The sequence below is a fragment of the Medicago sativa genome, chromosome 7, assembly GCF_051527215.1.
Source record: "Medicago sativa cultivar Bolivia chromosome 7, Bolivia_mono, whole genome shotgun sequence".
Classification (NCBI taxonomy): domain Eukaryota; kingdom Viridiplantae; phylum Streptophyta; class Magnoliopsida; order Fabales; family Fabaceae; genus Medicago; species Medicago sativa.
Genome location: NC_140755.1, coordinates 51,316,718 through 51,332,698, shown reverse-complemented (window position 1 = coordinate 51,332,698; position 15,981 = coordinate 51,316,718). Strand labels below are relative to the sequence as shown.

The 15,981-nt window shown below is 40.5% G+C and overlaps 1 protein-coding gene across 1 annotated transcript; it reads right to left on the bottom strand.

The window, feature by feature from the left end:
• Positions 1 to 15,251: 15,251 nt before the first annotated feature.
• Positions 15,252 to 15,665, bottom strand: LOC146906565 (uncharacterized). Its single transcript, XM_085728878.1, has one exon. The coding sequence runs from the start codon at positions 15,663 to 15,665 to the stop codon at positions 15,252 to 15,254; it is 414 nt and encodes a 137-aa protein (XP_085585004.1).
• Positions 15,666 to 15,981: the final 316 nt, after the last annotated feature.

The following is a 15,981-nucleotide window of genomic DNA, read 5'->3' as shown; positions in this document are numbered from 1 at the left end:
CCCTTTATCTGATTAATAACAAGTGCAGAATCTCCATAGATGTCAAGGTGCTTAATTCTCAGATCCAGGGCTTCTTCGATACCCAAGATACATGCTTCATATTCAGCTATGTTGTTTGTGCATTCAAAAGTTATTCGAGCATTGAAAGGAATGTGGTGCCCTTGCGGAGTTACAATGATGGCCCCAATTCCTTTACCATAAGCATTAACAGCACCATCAAACACCAATCCCCATTTGCTATTGGGATCCGGCCCTTCATTGATCAGTGGTTCTTCACAGTCTTTCGCTTTCAAATACATAATCTCTTCATCAGGGAAATCAAACTTAATTGGCTGGTAATCATCAAGAGGTTGACAAGCAAGATGCTCAGCAAGGACACTTCCTTTGATTGCTTTCTGAGCTTTGTACACAATATCGATTCAGACAACAACATTTGCCAACGTGCGATCTTTCCAGTAACAGCAGGCTTCTCAAAGATGTACTTGATTGGATCCATTTGGGATATCAACCAAGTTGTATGATTTACCATATAATGACGCAGGCGTTTGGCAGCCCAAGCTAAAGCACAACAAGTCTTTTCAAGCATTGTATACCGAGTCTCACAGTCGGTGAACTTCTTACTCAGATAGTAGACAGCATGCTCTTTCTTACCAGTCTCATCTTGTTGACCGAGAACACAACCCACTGAATCATCTAACACTGATAGATACATAATCAAAGGCCTTCCTTCCACTGGTGGGACAAGGATAGGTGGCTCCAACAGGTATTCTTTGATGCTATCGAAGGCTTCCTGGCATTCATCATTCCATACAACAGGCTGATTCTTTCTGAGCAATTTGAAAATTGGTCCACAGGTAGTAGTCATATGAGATATGAATCTTGAAATATAATTCAGGCGTCCGAGGAAACCTCTGACTTGCTTCTCAGTTTGAGGGGCCGGCATCTCTCTGATGGCTCAGACTTTGTCAGGATCAACTTCAATGCCTCTTTGACTGAAAATGAAGCCGAGCAACTTCCCAGATCGTACACCGAATGTGCATTTATTAGGATTCAATCTCAGCTTGTACTTTCTCAATCTTTCGAACATCTTTTTCAAATACACAACATGCTGCTCTTCATCACTTGACTTCACAATCATATCATCAACATATACTTCAATCTCTTTGTGAATCATATCATGAAATAGAGTTGTCATACCTCTTTGATAGGTAGCACCAGCATTTATCAAGCCGAACGGCATCACTTTATAACAGAACGTTCCCCACGGAGTGATGAAGGACGTCTTTTCTCTATCTTCAGGAGACATCCGTATCTGGTTATAGCCAGAGAAACCATCCATAAAGGAGAACACTTTGGATTGGGCAGTACTGTCAACAAGCACATCAATATGAGGCAATGGGAAATTATCTTTCGGACTGGCTTTATTCAAATCTCTGTAATCAACACACATTCGAACTTTCCCATCTTTCTTTGGTACTGGTACGATGTTGGCAATCCACTCAGGATATTCAGCTGTCATGAGGAATCCCGCATCAATCTGCTTTTGCACCTCAGCTTTGATCTTGAAAGCCATGTCTGGACGAGACCTTCTCAATTTCTGTTTGACAGGAGGACATTCAGGTCTTGTCGGTATCCGATGTTCCACAATCTGGGGATCTAGACCCGGCATATCTTCATAAGACCATGCAAAGACATCTGGATAGTCGTGGAGAAGCTGAGTAATCTTCCTTTTCACTTCTGGCTCAAGTGCAGCACCAATCTTGATCTCTCGCTTGTTCTCTTCAGTACCCAGGTTGATAAGCTCAATCTCTTCCTGGTGAGGCTGAATGGCTCTTCTTTCTTGCTCAAGCAGTCGAGTGATCTCATACGGTATCTCTTCATCATCATCCTCATCCTCAGCTTCATATACAGGGAATTCAAAATTTGGAGGAACCATAGGGTCACTGTGTTCAACGGGTTTATTATGGTTCAATCTGCATAATATGATTGGGATGATTTTTAGAAAAATGTTTTTCATGCAGATTTTTGAAATTAATAAGAAAAATACAGATATTTTGGTTTTTTCTGGCATTACCATTATTTCCAAGAAAAAGGCACTAAAAAGTAAAAAGCAAAGAGTCGTGAGAAAGACGACAACTTTTATTGAAAACGGCAATGCCGAAACAAACAGCCCTTACAATGATATCACTTTCGCCTTGGGCAGAGCGAAAGGATTGTTATTTTGAAAACAGAAAAACATGAGCAACACGACACATTACATGGAAGCATGCATGACTAAAGGAACATCAATGGCCTCCCAATTTCTCACAGTGCCTCCTGGTATAACAAATGTAGGCACGTGACTTCCTCCAGCAGCATCTTCAGTAATAGCATTGATGAACCCAGCACTGTAGAAGGTTCCTGTTGAAACACCCGATGTTGGAGAGAATCCAAGGCCCTCTTTACGCTTGTTTTCCAGAATCTGAATTACTTTGCCCCAGCCGGCAGCTTGCCCTTCCCGAACAGCCTTCTGGGCATCTTTCAATGAAGCCATGCTAGTACCAGCCCTTCGGGGTTCTGCACCCTCAACGGTCAAGCCTTGAAACGACGTCCCTTCAGCGGACCCTGCTTCAACACAAGAGAAAGATGACACTTGGCTAACCAGATATGCTTCTTCACCATGCACAGTGACAATCTTACCATTCCTCATGAACTTGAGCTTCTGATGCAAAGTGGACGTGACTGCTCCAGCGTCATGGATCCATGGTCTTCCGAGGAGACAGCTGTAAGAAGCATTGATATCCATGACTTGGAAAGTAATCTGAAATGTCTCGGGACCAATGGTAATTGGCAAGTCCACTTCCCCGAGAACATCCTTGCGGGATCCATCAAAAGCTTTAACCAGATAGCTGCTACCCCTCAGAGAAATTCCATGATGGCTCAATTGCCTTAGTGTGGACTCAGGCATTACATTCAACGATGATCCAGTGTCCACCAACACATTGGATATCATGTCAGATCCACAATGTACTGAGATATGCAGAGCCAAGTTGTGGTGTTTCCCTGCTTCGGGGAGTTCATCGTCACCAAACCCCAAGTTGTTGCAGGCAGTAATATTACTCACTATCCCATCGAACTGATCCACAGAGACTTCGTGGTCAACATAAGCTTGCTCCAGTATCTTCATTAACACTTTCCTATGAGCCTCTGAGCTCATGAGCAGAGACAGGATGGATATCTTTGACGGGGTTTGCAGCAGCTGGTCAACAATCTTATAGTCACTTTTCTTGATAAGCCTCAGGATTTCGTCCAGATTGGACTCTTCGATAGATTGGCCTGCTGGGCCGGGATTCCTGTCAACAGGAGGAGCGACTGGTGGTGTTATTGTGGCAATGGGTGTCACCACCTTCTTTTGAAACAAGGGTGGACGGACTTTCCCGCTTCTGAGAGCTGTAACTTCACTAGCAACATTATCAACTGTAGCTGGGGATACCAGAGGTACTTCCACTCCATTCTTGATCATGGTTGCATTGTATTTGTAGGGAATTGCTTTGGTAGAGGTATAAGATACCCGGCCAGGTAGCCTGATCACCAAAGGCTCAACCTTCTTTGCCTGAGATGCAGTTTCAACAGGAGTATCATGGAACACTGGCACAATCACACATACATCACTGACGATCAAGTATTTGTCATCCATCAGACCCTGGATATCATCTTGCACAACACAACAGCCCATAGGATTCTGAAGACATTCCGGACAAGAAGCATGATCATGTTTGAACAGAGAAGCCTGGCAAAGTTTGACATGTAATGGCACCAAGGGAGTAACGACATTGCGGACATCCAACATGGGACCCTCTTGAGGAACGGGAACCCTTTCAAAGGCCTCAATCATGTTAACAGCAGCATGGTTTGGGAGCGGATTGTCAAGGACATGAGGAACACTATTCTCAAAAGTCAACCGTCCCTTTTCTATCAGGTCTTTCACAATATATTTCAGAGCAAAGCAACCTTCAACATCGTGGCCTTGAGCACCCTGATGGAATTCACATGTCAGATCCTGTCGGAACCTGGGAGGCAATGGATTAGGCGGAGGCTTACCTGGTCTAGTAACACAGTGTCCCTTGGCAAGTAGGGTTGGGAGCAGCTCACCATACCGCATTGGTATTGGTGGAAAAGAAGGTTTGGGTCGGGGACCCTGTTGTTGCTGCCGTTGCTGTTGAGCGGGAGGCTGTTGTTGTGCTTGCTGAGGAATGGCATTGATGGGCATTGGTGGTTGACCCGGTGGCAGAGGATATTGCTGGTAAAATGGTGGAAAGAAAGGATGTTGAGAGTACTGCATGTAGTGATAGGGCAGAGGTAGTTGTGTAGCAGCTGCAGATGGGTTACCAGATACCATCCCTACGTCAGATTCTTTCCTCTTGTGGTGACCATTACCATACTTCTTTGGCGCACTGTTTGAAGATTCACCTTTCTCAAGGACAATAATACCATCTCGGACAGCCTCCTCTAGACGAGTTCCCATTGTAACCATATCAGAGAAGTTGTTTGGGGCAGAGACTATCATTCTCTCCTTATATTCCTTCTTCAGAGTCTTCAGGAATGTCTGTGTTAACTCTTCCTCATCAAGTCGAGGAGAAACACGGGCAGCTGCCCCTCTCCACCTCTGAGCGTACTCACGGAAGGTTTCATCCGACTTCTGAGACAGAGCCTTAAGAGAGTCCCTATTTGGCTTCAGACGGGTATTGAATTCATATTGGCCTTCAAAAGCAGCAGCGAGTTCCTCAAAAGTATGGATGTTATCTTTGCTCAAACTAGTGTACCAATCTGCTGCATCATCTGTCAAGCTACTCTGGAAGCAATGGATCATCAGTGCATCATTATCTGCGTAATTAGCCATCTTTCGGACATACCGGATGACATGGTTGTGTGGGCAAGAAGTCCCATTGTATTTGTCAAATTCTGGCTCTTTGAATTTCTTGGGAACCTCAAACCGGGATACCAAGCACAGATCACGAGCTTTAGCAGGAGCACCATTGTTTCCTCGGCTAGCCTTGACCTCACGGAGTTCTCCAGCCAACTCCCTCAACTGTCTTTTCATAGATTCCATTGCGGGATCTTGTCCACGCGGAGTATCAACATCAATCACCTGTTGCACGGTGTGGACAATAGGGTCGGTAACAACAGTAGTCACCTGAGGCATAGCAGTAGACACCGGAATCTGTCCTTGACCAGCAAAACCAGAGACACCAGCAGCAGTATTAGGAGAGTAGTAAGCTGAGAGGCCATAAGGACGGCCGTTGGGCATAACAAAGCGAGCATCAGTAGCCACAGTAGACAGTGGGATAGAGGGAATCACCTCAGCAGTAACTGGAACAGAAGTGGCTGGTTGTTCCTGTGCAGCCATCATAGCAGACATAGCGTCATGTGCCTTGGCCAAATCTTCTTTCATAGCAGCCAATTCGGCACGGAGCTGAGCATTTTCCTCTTCAAAGTTAGCCATCATTCTTCTCTTGTGAAATCTTCTTTGATGAATTCTGTCTGGTTGGTAGACTTTGCGAACACGAGCCACTTTTCAGACTGCGGCGGACAAAACCAGGAGGCGATGAGCACGAGGGAAGTTTTTTTTGTGACCAATGAATGCATATGATGCATGAAATGTGTTAATGCGTATGCAAAAAGACTCTTCTTGTGTTATCGAAGGGTTTTAGACAAATTATAAACTTGTAAACATTACTAAACAGCAATTAACATAAACGGGAAACAAACAACCAACATATAGTTTTACGAAACAATTTCAACATAAGCAAATGGAAATAACAACAGGAAAAAGAAACCCTCAAGCATAGGAAGTGGAAGCATCATAATAGCATTCATGTCCACGAAGCCATCGAGATTCGGAAAGAGAATAAGCCCATAGATGAGAAGTGCAAGAATAGCCTCGAGAGTGTCCTGACAAGTGGTATTGAGGTTGGCTTTCCCAAGAAGATACTCTGAAGTGAACCCTCGGATACGTGCCTTAGTGACAAGATTCTTGGAGACATCGGTGGTCCTGAGATAGAGATCCTTGGCAATAACCAATGGAGTAAGAGGAGGCTCAAGTCCTGAGAAAGGTACCCCCTTAGCAATAGACAGATCCATCAAGGAAGAATAAGCCTCTAGAGTAGGCACCAGCTGAAAGTCCGGAAAAGTGAAGCACCGATAGTCCCGATCATAGAATTGCACTAGAGTGTGCACAAGCTTCTCATCCACATTAGTATGAAGAATAGGAAGTAAAGCCCCGTAGCGACGTCGGAAACCAGTCGGATCCTCAATCTTGAGTGCCAAATCTCTCAAACTAGCCAAATCCACTTCCTTGAACTTGTAGGAATTAGTCCTCTTCATTCCTACAATGTTTACAAATTCAACTTGTCTAAGCCCTTCGATAACAATGCATGGAAAAAAGTTTATGCATGTATGCATGTATGCATGAATGCATGATTATGTTCAAGTTCGGAGAAAACATGGTGGGTTGAAGTTCAAAGTCAAGGAGTCATGGGTGGACACGGCGTCCGGTGAAACTAGGGCTTTAGGAGATAGTAACCGGGTTCTAAAAAGGTTCCCAAGTTGCAACCTCTCCGACGTATATCACGGTGTCACGAGACAACACTCGCTCCATGATTATACGTGGAAGGTCTAACCTGAGTGTAGTATCGCGTGACGACTAAAACTCGAGATAACACTCGGTTTAGCCTCCGCACTACGTCCTAGAAAATGGCCATGGATGGGTTTGGTTATCTACGGTTCATAGCGTCATAGAACAATTAGAAGTAAAGTGCCTAAACGCAACAACACGCGCCGACAACATCACCCCCAAAATGCCTCAGCTATGTGGGATTGATCGCATAATCCAAAACACGAGGCAACCCCCGGAATGAATTGTCGATTATATCCCTCCTAAATCCTAAGTTCACTCAGCCCGGGTGCAGGACTTTTGATATTCTCACCCCACACGTTTGCAAGAATTTAAACATTTATTCACATAGGAAAGCAGGTAAAAGAAGCAAGTAAAAATACAAGCGCAAGCGTGGAAATAAAGACTAGGCGTAACTCTCGAATCTCCCCAGTGAAGTCGCCAGCTGTTTTATCTTGGTTTTTCGGGTGTCAAACATTGATTGCGTTTGAACCTTTTAAACCGGTGATATCTTATTTTTTCTTGGGAAGGGAAAAAGTAAGCAAAACCCTTGAGAATCGAGGTCCGGGAGTTGTTTTCGCTACGGGAAGGTGTTAGGCACCCATAACGACTATAGTATCCTATAGGAACCGTCTTTAATTTCTACGCGCGCGCTTTATTTTTAAATGCTATTTGAAAGTGTTTATTTAACCCTAAGAGTTTCTAAGTGAAGAATTGGAGGGAGAAGAATGTTTTTGGATTTTTATTTTAGTTGAATTGAAGGAATTTTGTTCCTTGCCTACGTACCCGTTTAAGGGATCAAATCCACCGTAGTTCTCTCTCAAAAATGTTTTTGTTTTTTTGGTTGGTTGATTTTAAGTTTGAAAATGGAATTTGAAGAATAGAAAGAGGCCTCAAGGGCATGAGATTTAGAAAAGGTGAGGTTGGATTAGTGTTTTGCAAAATAAGTCAAAGTATGATTAAAGTTTATTGAAATTTGATTAAGAAAATGAAAAGAAAAATCAATGGGGTTTTGACCCCAAGGTTTATTGTGAAAAAGATTTGGGTGAAGTTTGTTCATATCTTTTGGAAAATGGTTTTTCTAAGTGTAAAGCCTAAACATACATCTAAACATACAATCCTAAACATACATCTAAACAGGCATATTCTAACTATATAGTGATGTGTGTGCATGTGTAGGTGCTTGTGTCGGTGTACATCATTAGAGTCCATTGTCCTTTACATCATACCCTAGATACATTCTATGGCCTCTTTGCCAAGAAATTAAAAGTGCATAAAGGAAAGTATTACAAAACTCCTAAGTGTTTACATTCTAACTTTGGTACAAATTAAATTGCAAGAAAGAAATAGAGATGAATATGGGATGAAATGGAGATGCTTATGATGAATATGAAACATGAAATGAAAAGGTTAGTAGCATAAGGCAATATCAAAAGAAGTAAAGAAAGAAAGACACTACAACATAAAGGATGGAAAACAAACCAAAATAAAGGCAAAATGAGTGCAAACATGACTAAAGTTTGTTCATAAAGTGCAAGGCTCATGTGACTTATAATTCTCACATTCCAATGCATTTTTAAAGGTTTAGAAACAAGTCTTGGGATGGGAATTAAGGCAACATGATTTACTTGGCATTTTAGAACAAATTTTAAGCATATTTACATTATTTAACTACACAATTAACTTGTAAGCTAAGTAACCTACCAAGATTCACAATTATGCAACAATATTAAACACAAACAGTAGCTAAAACCCTATGAAATCAAGTGGTATAGGTCACAATTATTCACTAAGCAATTTGGATTAAAATCAAACAAATTTTCATTCATTTTTGGCACAAAATATCTCAAAAATAGTAGGAAAATTAGCCACATTATGTTCATCAAGTTTTGATATGCAAGATTATTACAAGAACACCACAAAATTATCAAGAAATGTGTATGCAAATTTTTAGAATTTTAAGACATTTTTAAGACACAAAAACATATAAAATTTCACAATTTTTAACCAAAATAGTAAATAATTGTCAAAGAAAATATCACACATTTTTTAACCAAGATTCAATATATGAAAATATCACAAAAAAAAAGTCAAGAAAAATGATCAAGAACACGTAAAGAAAAATTTTAAGACTCTTATCATGAAAATCTAACACAACAGGGGGTACGAATAGCAGAAATAGCAAGAAATACGCAGGGATGGGAGGCGCAAAGAGCAGCATATGCACAGTTATGACAATTGGGCCTCAAAGAGGCGGGTTGTGGGTCGATCCGACGGGCTGAACCGGTTCCCAGGCCTATATAAGGCCTTGAACCGGTTCCTTGAACCATTCCTAACCCTAACTTCTCTCTCTACGTTGTGGTTTAGTGAGAGAAGCTCTCACCCAACCTTCATCTTCAACCTCATGACTTCCTGGAAAAACAAGAACATCGATGAAGTTTCCGGCGATGGTTAGGTTTCCGGTGACGGAACCACCGTGCCGGAACTTCATACTTGACTGTTTTTGAAAGCTTTTTACACTGGTGTGTTTGTTTTTCCTTCCTGAGTTTGAAGATCTACTTCGTTTTTTCTAAAACTTATTGAAACTTTGTAGATCTACAATTCAAACTTACGGTTTCAGGCTTTTCAAATCCTTTTGAAATCTCTTGAAACGAGGCTCTGATCTGGACTATTTCCTCTACTGATTATGAATATGAACTCGTATTTGTAAAATAAACCGTGAATCTTCGTGGATTTGTACTTTAGGGCTTCGATTTCAAGTTTTTTGAACTTCTTTCAACCTTTTTCAAATGAACGAGTCTCAAGACTTGTTAATCCACTTGATTCACCGTTTATTTTTTTGTTTATGGACCTTTGATGAAGATTTGAGGTGAAACGAAAAGGTCTTTTCGAAATTACCTGGATTTTTAGTGGAGATTCGAACACAGATCCTTGAGAAAGCTTTTGAGTCCTCTGGTTCCTTTTCACCGTTTCAGGATTCACTTCGTTCTTTCTTCTTCTCTTCGCACTATCAAGTCTTCGTGATCGTGCTTGAATTCGTCACCGTAGGTGGTGGATTCGCACCAGAATTGCGAAGCACGGTTCAATGATGAGAATCCAGCAATGGATCACTGAGAATCGTAACGAAATCCACAAGTCTGCCTTGAATTGTTGATTCTGGAAAATTAGGGTTCCTATGTGATTTTGTGCATTCTTGTGTTCTTTGTGAAATTGAAACTGTTTTGAGGATTGTAAGGATTCTGTGGAATTAAATTGCGTATGAATTGAAGGATTTGATGGAGAATTGAAGGGATTAGGGTTCGGAGAAGATGAATTTCATGCGAAGTTCTTGATGAACTTCGAAGGTTTTCTTCAAATTTCTGAACCTTGATCCAACTGACAAGAGAGAGAAAATTGTGATGTGTTTGTGTGAGTTGGCACCGAATCCCTGGATCTAGCAATGATTGGGACTCCTTATATAGCTGACATGTGTACTGATGCCCCAATAGAAAGTTGACATGTGGACTTAGGCCCTAACTGATTCGGCCTTGGCATAATCTTGGACATTTGGGCCTTCCTGCAAATTTTAAGACCTTGGGGACCTTCCTGCAAATCTTGAAAATTCATGGACTATTCTTATAAAAAGAAAAAAGGACTGGACTGTAAAAAAGGACTAATCTGCAAAATGATGAAAAATAAGGACGAAAAAAGACAAAGGAAAAAATGACACAAGGACTAAAATGCAAAATTAGAAACTTTAGGACTTAGAAAAAAAACTAAAAATAAAATTGGAATAAAAAATGGTAATTTGACTAAACGTAAAGTGAAACAATTAAAACTGACAAAACGGACTAAAACGGACCAATGGCCTAAATGAGGTACTTTAAAGTAACCTCTCTCTGCCGAAATTTCGTGTGAAATGACCAAAATGCCCCTGGGGCTAAAACAACTGTAAATGACTCAGATGCAAATTTAGAATGGATTTTTAACAGAGAAATGAGACAACAGTTTATTTAAACCAACTTGAAAGACTCAGAGACAATTTTAAGGGTTTAAACAGAGCTTTAGCACATGAAAAGACTAAAATGCCCCTAGGGGCAAAACTGACTCAAAATGACTTCAAATGCAATTTTTGAACTGGATTTTGACATAGACTTGAAATGAAGACTTATTCACACTACTTGAAAGGACTCAACCAAACTTTTGAAAGACTGAGAGAAATTTGACATAGGAAATGACTAAAATACCCTTGTGTGTGAACTTTGCAAATAACATTGAAATAAAATGCAGAGAAAGTTGCAATTGATCAGAGACAGTTCAAATGACTTATAATGCAAGACAAGAATTGAGTTGGTATTTTTAGGTCCAAAATTAGGGTATAACAACAAGTCTCAAGTGAGTGTGCGTGTGTGTGTAGTTTAGCTTTTTCTTGCTCCTGTGTAAGAGATATTATGAGGAAACATGTTCTAACCTTAACACTAAACCAACTGAGAAAAGTCATTTCTTTATTTCATATAGGAGAGGAGGTGGGAATTATTGGATCATTTGACATTTTGAGTAAGAAGGAATTACAGAAGCTACTTTTAGTTTTCAGGATGACAACATATTCACGTGGGAAGTCAGGTAGTGCGGCTCCTGCCCCCCCAGAGTCAATGATGTACCCTTATAAATATTTTTGCTTCCGACCCCCTTTAATAATCAACCTAGTTTTAGGCATTTGATCATTTTAATGTCTTGGTGACCAACCATTACCAGTTTCTTTACGGTCACTTATTTTTTTCTTCAAGTCTTTTCTTCCCCACACAAACTTATACTACTGTTACTCTGAAAACTTATAAGGGTCAAATTACCACTAAAGTTAGAACGTGCTCCTTAAAATACCTACCTACACACTTACTCAAAGACTGCAACTATGTGCTTTTCTCAAAGAGACTTTTCACAGTAAAACAAGATGTGGATATAGCAAGACCACTCAAAACACAAGAAATCATTTTCATGTACAAAAAGAAACAGCCATTCACAAGAAACTTAACAAAAAAATTATTTCATATTTCACAATAAAAAAAAGCTGCTTTACATGCCTTTCACAACAAAACAAAAAATAATAATTCAAGGGAGCTTGAAACACTACGACACTTAGACATTTTATTGACTCCCCCCATACTTGGGTAAAACATTGTCCTCAATAATTTAAAAAGAAAGAAAATTGCAAAAATAAAAGAAAATGGAAAAGGGAGACCTCACAATTTATTGGGGACCATGTAGAGGATCCTAGATGTTAAAGTGTTGCATCATTCTCAAGAGCATGTGGTTATTTTGCTCATGCATATGGTTGCCTCTTTGGACATCATTACGCATCCCTGAGATTTTAACCCCTTGCCTTTGTTGCTTGGTGCTTATCCTTTGAATTTCAGTTTGCATCCATGCCCACCGATCATTGTCATATTGCCCACCGGCTTCTTGGTCATGGTGCACTGGATCATCTTGCAAGTGCTCACCTTCCTCCTCCTCATCATCACCATCATCACCATGGTTTTCTTGTACCTTTGGGTTAGTACCAACATAAAGCATATTTTCCACCACCCCCGTGTCAGTCCTAGCCGGGTTAGGCAGAATAAACAGTCATTGAGCCCTATTGAGTTTCAGCTCATATTGGTAATTTTGAGGCGGGTCATAAGGCCTAACAAAGAACATAGTGGTGAGGGCATCTAAATCCAGTCGACTATTTCCTTCAATCCTATTGATCCCGCTCTCTTCACCCACACCCATCTTCCTACCAATAAAGGTGATGATTCCACCCACCACAATCTCACTTTTTTTATCCGGTTTCTTTTTAGCAACAGAAACAAGATAATCAAGCAAGTAGTAGCTAGTGTTCACAGGGCGATTGTTAAGCATTGCCCACAGCATAAAGAGCTCATCGGTCCTAGTGGTCCCTACTTCCTTCCTACCCCAAATGGTGCAAGCCATAACCCTTTGAAGGTACCTAAGCACGTGGGTTGTGGATATTACTAGCCTTATTGGAACGGGAATTATATTGTGAAGGTGAGAAAAACAAAAGAAGGGGTGTTGAATTGTGTTAGATTTTTCTTCGTTTTCTCCTACTGAAGTCACTGATCAGAAGCAGATAGAGTTCAGCTTCTGAAGAGATGTTCATATTCAAAATGCAACGGATAAAAATAAAGAGAGAGAGAGAGAGAGAGGGGGGGGAGAGAGAAGAAAGACACAAAGCAATTATACAGGTTCCTTCCACAAACTGGAAGTAGTCCTGTCCCCCTTGCACTTCCAAGAAGAGTTCACTAAAATGTAATATCTGATTACAAATGCTCACTGCTAAAACTAGCAAGAGACATCAAACTTACTCAAGCACAACTGCAAGAGATTTCCTATGCTCCTGAACACAGTCAAGAGACTTCCTATGCTCAAGCACACAAGGAAGAGACTTCTATTCAAACAGAATTACAGAGAAATTTGTTTGAGGTTGAACACTTGATATACAATTAGTGGTGTTCACAATACAAATCAGATACAAACTCTTAAAACTCTAGAATTTCTAAAATATGAAAGTGGTTAAGAAATTCTAAGTGAACTTTTGATGCAGAACAATTTCAGCAGAGTTTTGGCGCTTGTAAATTGTTGTTGAGTCACTTCAATTCTCTAAGTCTTCACTCCTTTATATAGAGGTGTGAAAGAGACGTTATCAAATTGCCAGCACATCAAAAAGAGTCGTTTGAAGCTTGATCAAATCACCAATGATCTTTTGCCTGATATGGTTATTGTCCTATGAAGGATCAATTTCAAATCCATTCCAAGTCTGGAGGAACACTGGTGCAGGCATAGTTGTTGTATTTGTCTTGTTGCAGAGACAAAACAGAGTAGTGGAGGTAGTGGTTGTACAATTTGTACAATTGTCCTTTTTCAACGCTCTTTAAGAAACCAGCATCCAATGCCTTCAAATCCTTTTGAATTAACCGTTGCTTCACTCTTCTGGTCATTTGTAATACTAGGCGTGATTAAACCTTTTAAACAGCATTTTGAAGCTTTGATTCTTCCAAGCTTCTGGTGATCTTCAGCTCCTGATGATCTTCAGAGCTTCTGAGGAAAATGTGCTTCTAGTGAACTTGTTTCTCATGAGGTGCTTCTGATGACGTCATCACTTCAGGATCACTTGTCTTCAGAACCTCTTTTCTTCAGATGCTTCAAGCTTCATTCTTGTTGATTTCATTTCTCTCTTTTGTTCTTCCAGAACCTAATAAAGATGCCAAATTTTTTGTCTATGGTCCTGTACACTTGAACAAATATTAACATATCCAATTGACAATTTTTTAATATCTTGTTATCATCAAAACTCTAAAGGTTAATGTTAAACACATTTTGTTCCAACATATTGCGCTAGTTCAGTGATACTCTTCCAAAAGACAATAGGGTCATAGTCGGACGACATTAAAGTATGATCCCAAGAGTCATGAATGAACCCTGCATTAGCGAAGCCCATCTCTAAGCAAAAGTTTTCCAAAGACATCACATAATCAATATTTAAAAGCCGAAAAGAGACTCAATGATTGGGGTTATCCGACTTCGACCTATCTTTAGTGAAGGAAAGTGAGCTCAAAAACTCATAGGTGAAATTTTCAAACCCCTTCATAGGTCTCAGCATCTCGACCCAACCTAAGGTGTCTAACAGCCTAACCATATTGTCTCTAATACCTAGTGTTATCATAACATTACTATCATGGTACCTGCAAGCAGAAATAGGTTTAGAGACAAGAATTTTATACCTATCTCGTTGTTTGGCATCCTTGAAATCGATGCCATGGTTCCTGACTGCTGCTTGCCTTTTTCCTGCACCCCTTCCTGAGCTTTTAACCTCCTTTCCTTTTCTTTTTGAAGCCATTGACCTAGTTTGACTTGGGTTGGTTTGCGTGAAGGTTAGATTTTAGTAAGATTTTGTGTGGGAAAGGTGGTTTTAGCAATGGGTTTGGGTTTTAAGTAAGAAATTTGAGTGTTGGGGTGAGAATTGATGAAGATTTTGGGGTCTTTGGGTTAGGGTTAGGGTGAATACAAATTTGGTGATTTTTGGATTTGGGTGGATAATTATTGTTTTTGATGGGTGGATTGGGTTTAGAATGAAGTTTAGAGTTGTTTTGGTTTAGAAATTGTGTGATTTGGTGATGTTTTGAGAGAGGTATGAAGGTTTGAAGGTTGAGGTTATGGAGGTTTAAAGAGAGAAGTTGAAGGATGAGAGAGGTTGTGTTGTTGAGAATGAAGGAAGAAGAAGGAAAAAAATGTTATAAGAGGGAGAGGGGTCGCGCAAGGTCGTGTCCTCGCAGGCATGGGCCGTGCCAAGGCTTCTGGAAAATTGGGCTTTGGCTGGCTATGGGTTGCGCATGGCCGTGCCGCCACAGGCACGGGCCGTGTGCATGCTTCTGGTTACAGGCTCAAAATTTTTTTTTCGTTTTTTCTCCTCATTTTTGGGCAATTACCTACAAAACAAATTAAAAGAACACAAAACAAACAAAATAAAGCAATTAAACTCGTGGGTTGCCTCCCACGAAGTGCTCGTTTAAAATCATTTGCTTGACGGTTAGAAGCACCTTCAAAAAGGATCAAAAAGATCATATTATGCTGATGACGCTAGGAAACGTTCTTTCACACTATGATCATCAATCATGCAACAAGAATAAACAGCAGGGTCCTCAATAAGACTGGCCATTTCAAATCCTATCCTCTCATCACTCACTTGAAAAACAATCCTACCACCTTTAACATCAATAATAGCTCCCGCAGTAGCGAGGAAAGGCCTTTCTAGGAGGATAGGAACTTGGGGATCCTCACCAATGTCTACTACCATAAAATCAATCGGGATATATATTCCTTCTATTTTAACGGGGATGTCCTCAACAAATCCGACCGGGCGGATAGTGGTACGATCAGCTAATTTCAAGGTCATCTCGGTAGGTTTCAACTCACCTATACCCATCCTCTTATAGAGGGATAAGGGCAATAAGCTAAAACTAGCCCCTAGTTCATACATGGCATTCTCAATGGTTTCACTCCCAATCACACAAGGGATGGAAAAACTACCTGGATCTCCGAGCTTGGGAGGCAATTTCTTTATGACAGCACTACACTCTCTTGTTAAAGCTATTGCCCGTAAGCCTCTATCGTTATTTTCTTTAATAAAATATCTTTCACAAATTTTGCATAGAGAGGCATCTGAGACAAAGCTTCAGTAAAAGGAATATTGATGTATATTTTTTTCAGCATGTCAATAAACTTCTTAAACTATGCCTCCAAGTTAGGCTTGGCAAGCCTTTGTAGAAAAGGAATTTTGAGTTTATGAGGTGGTG

What these genes read in the sequence shown, in the direction of transcription:
- LOC146906565 (XM_085728878.1), bottom strand. Translation starts at nt 15,665, where the DNA reads ATGTATGAACTAGGGGCTAGTTTTAGCTTATTGCCCTTATCCCTCTAT.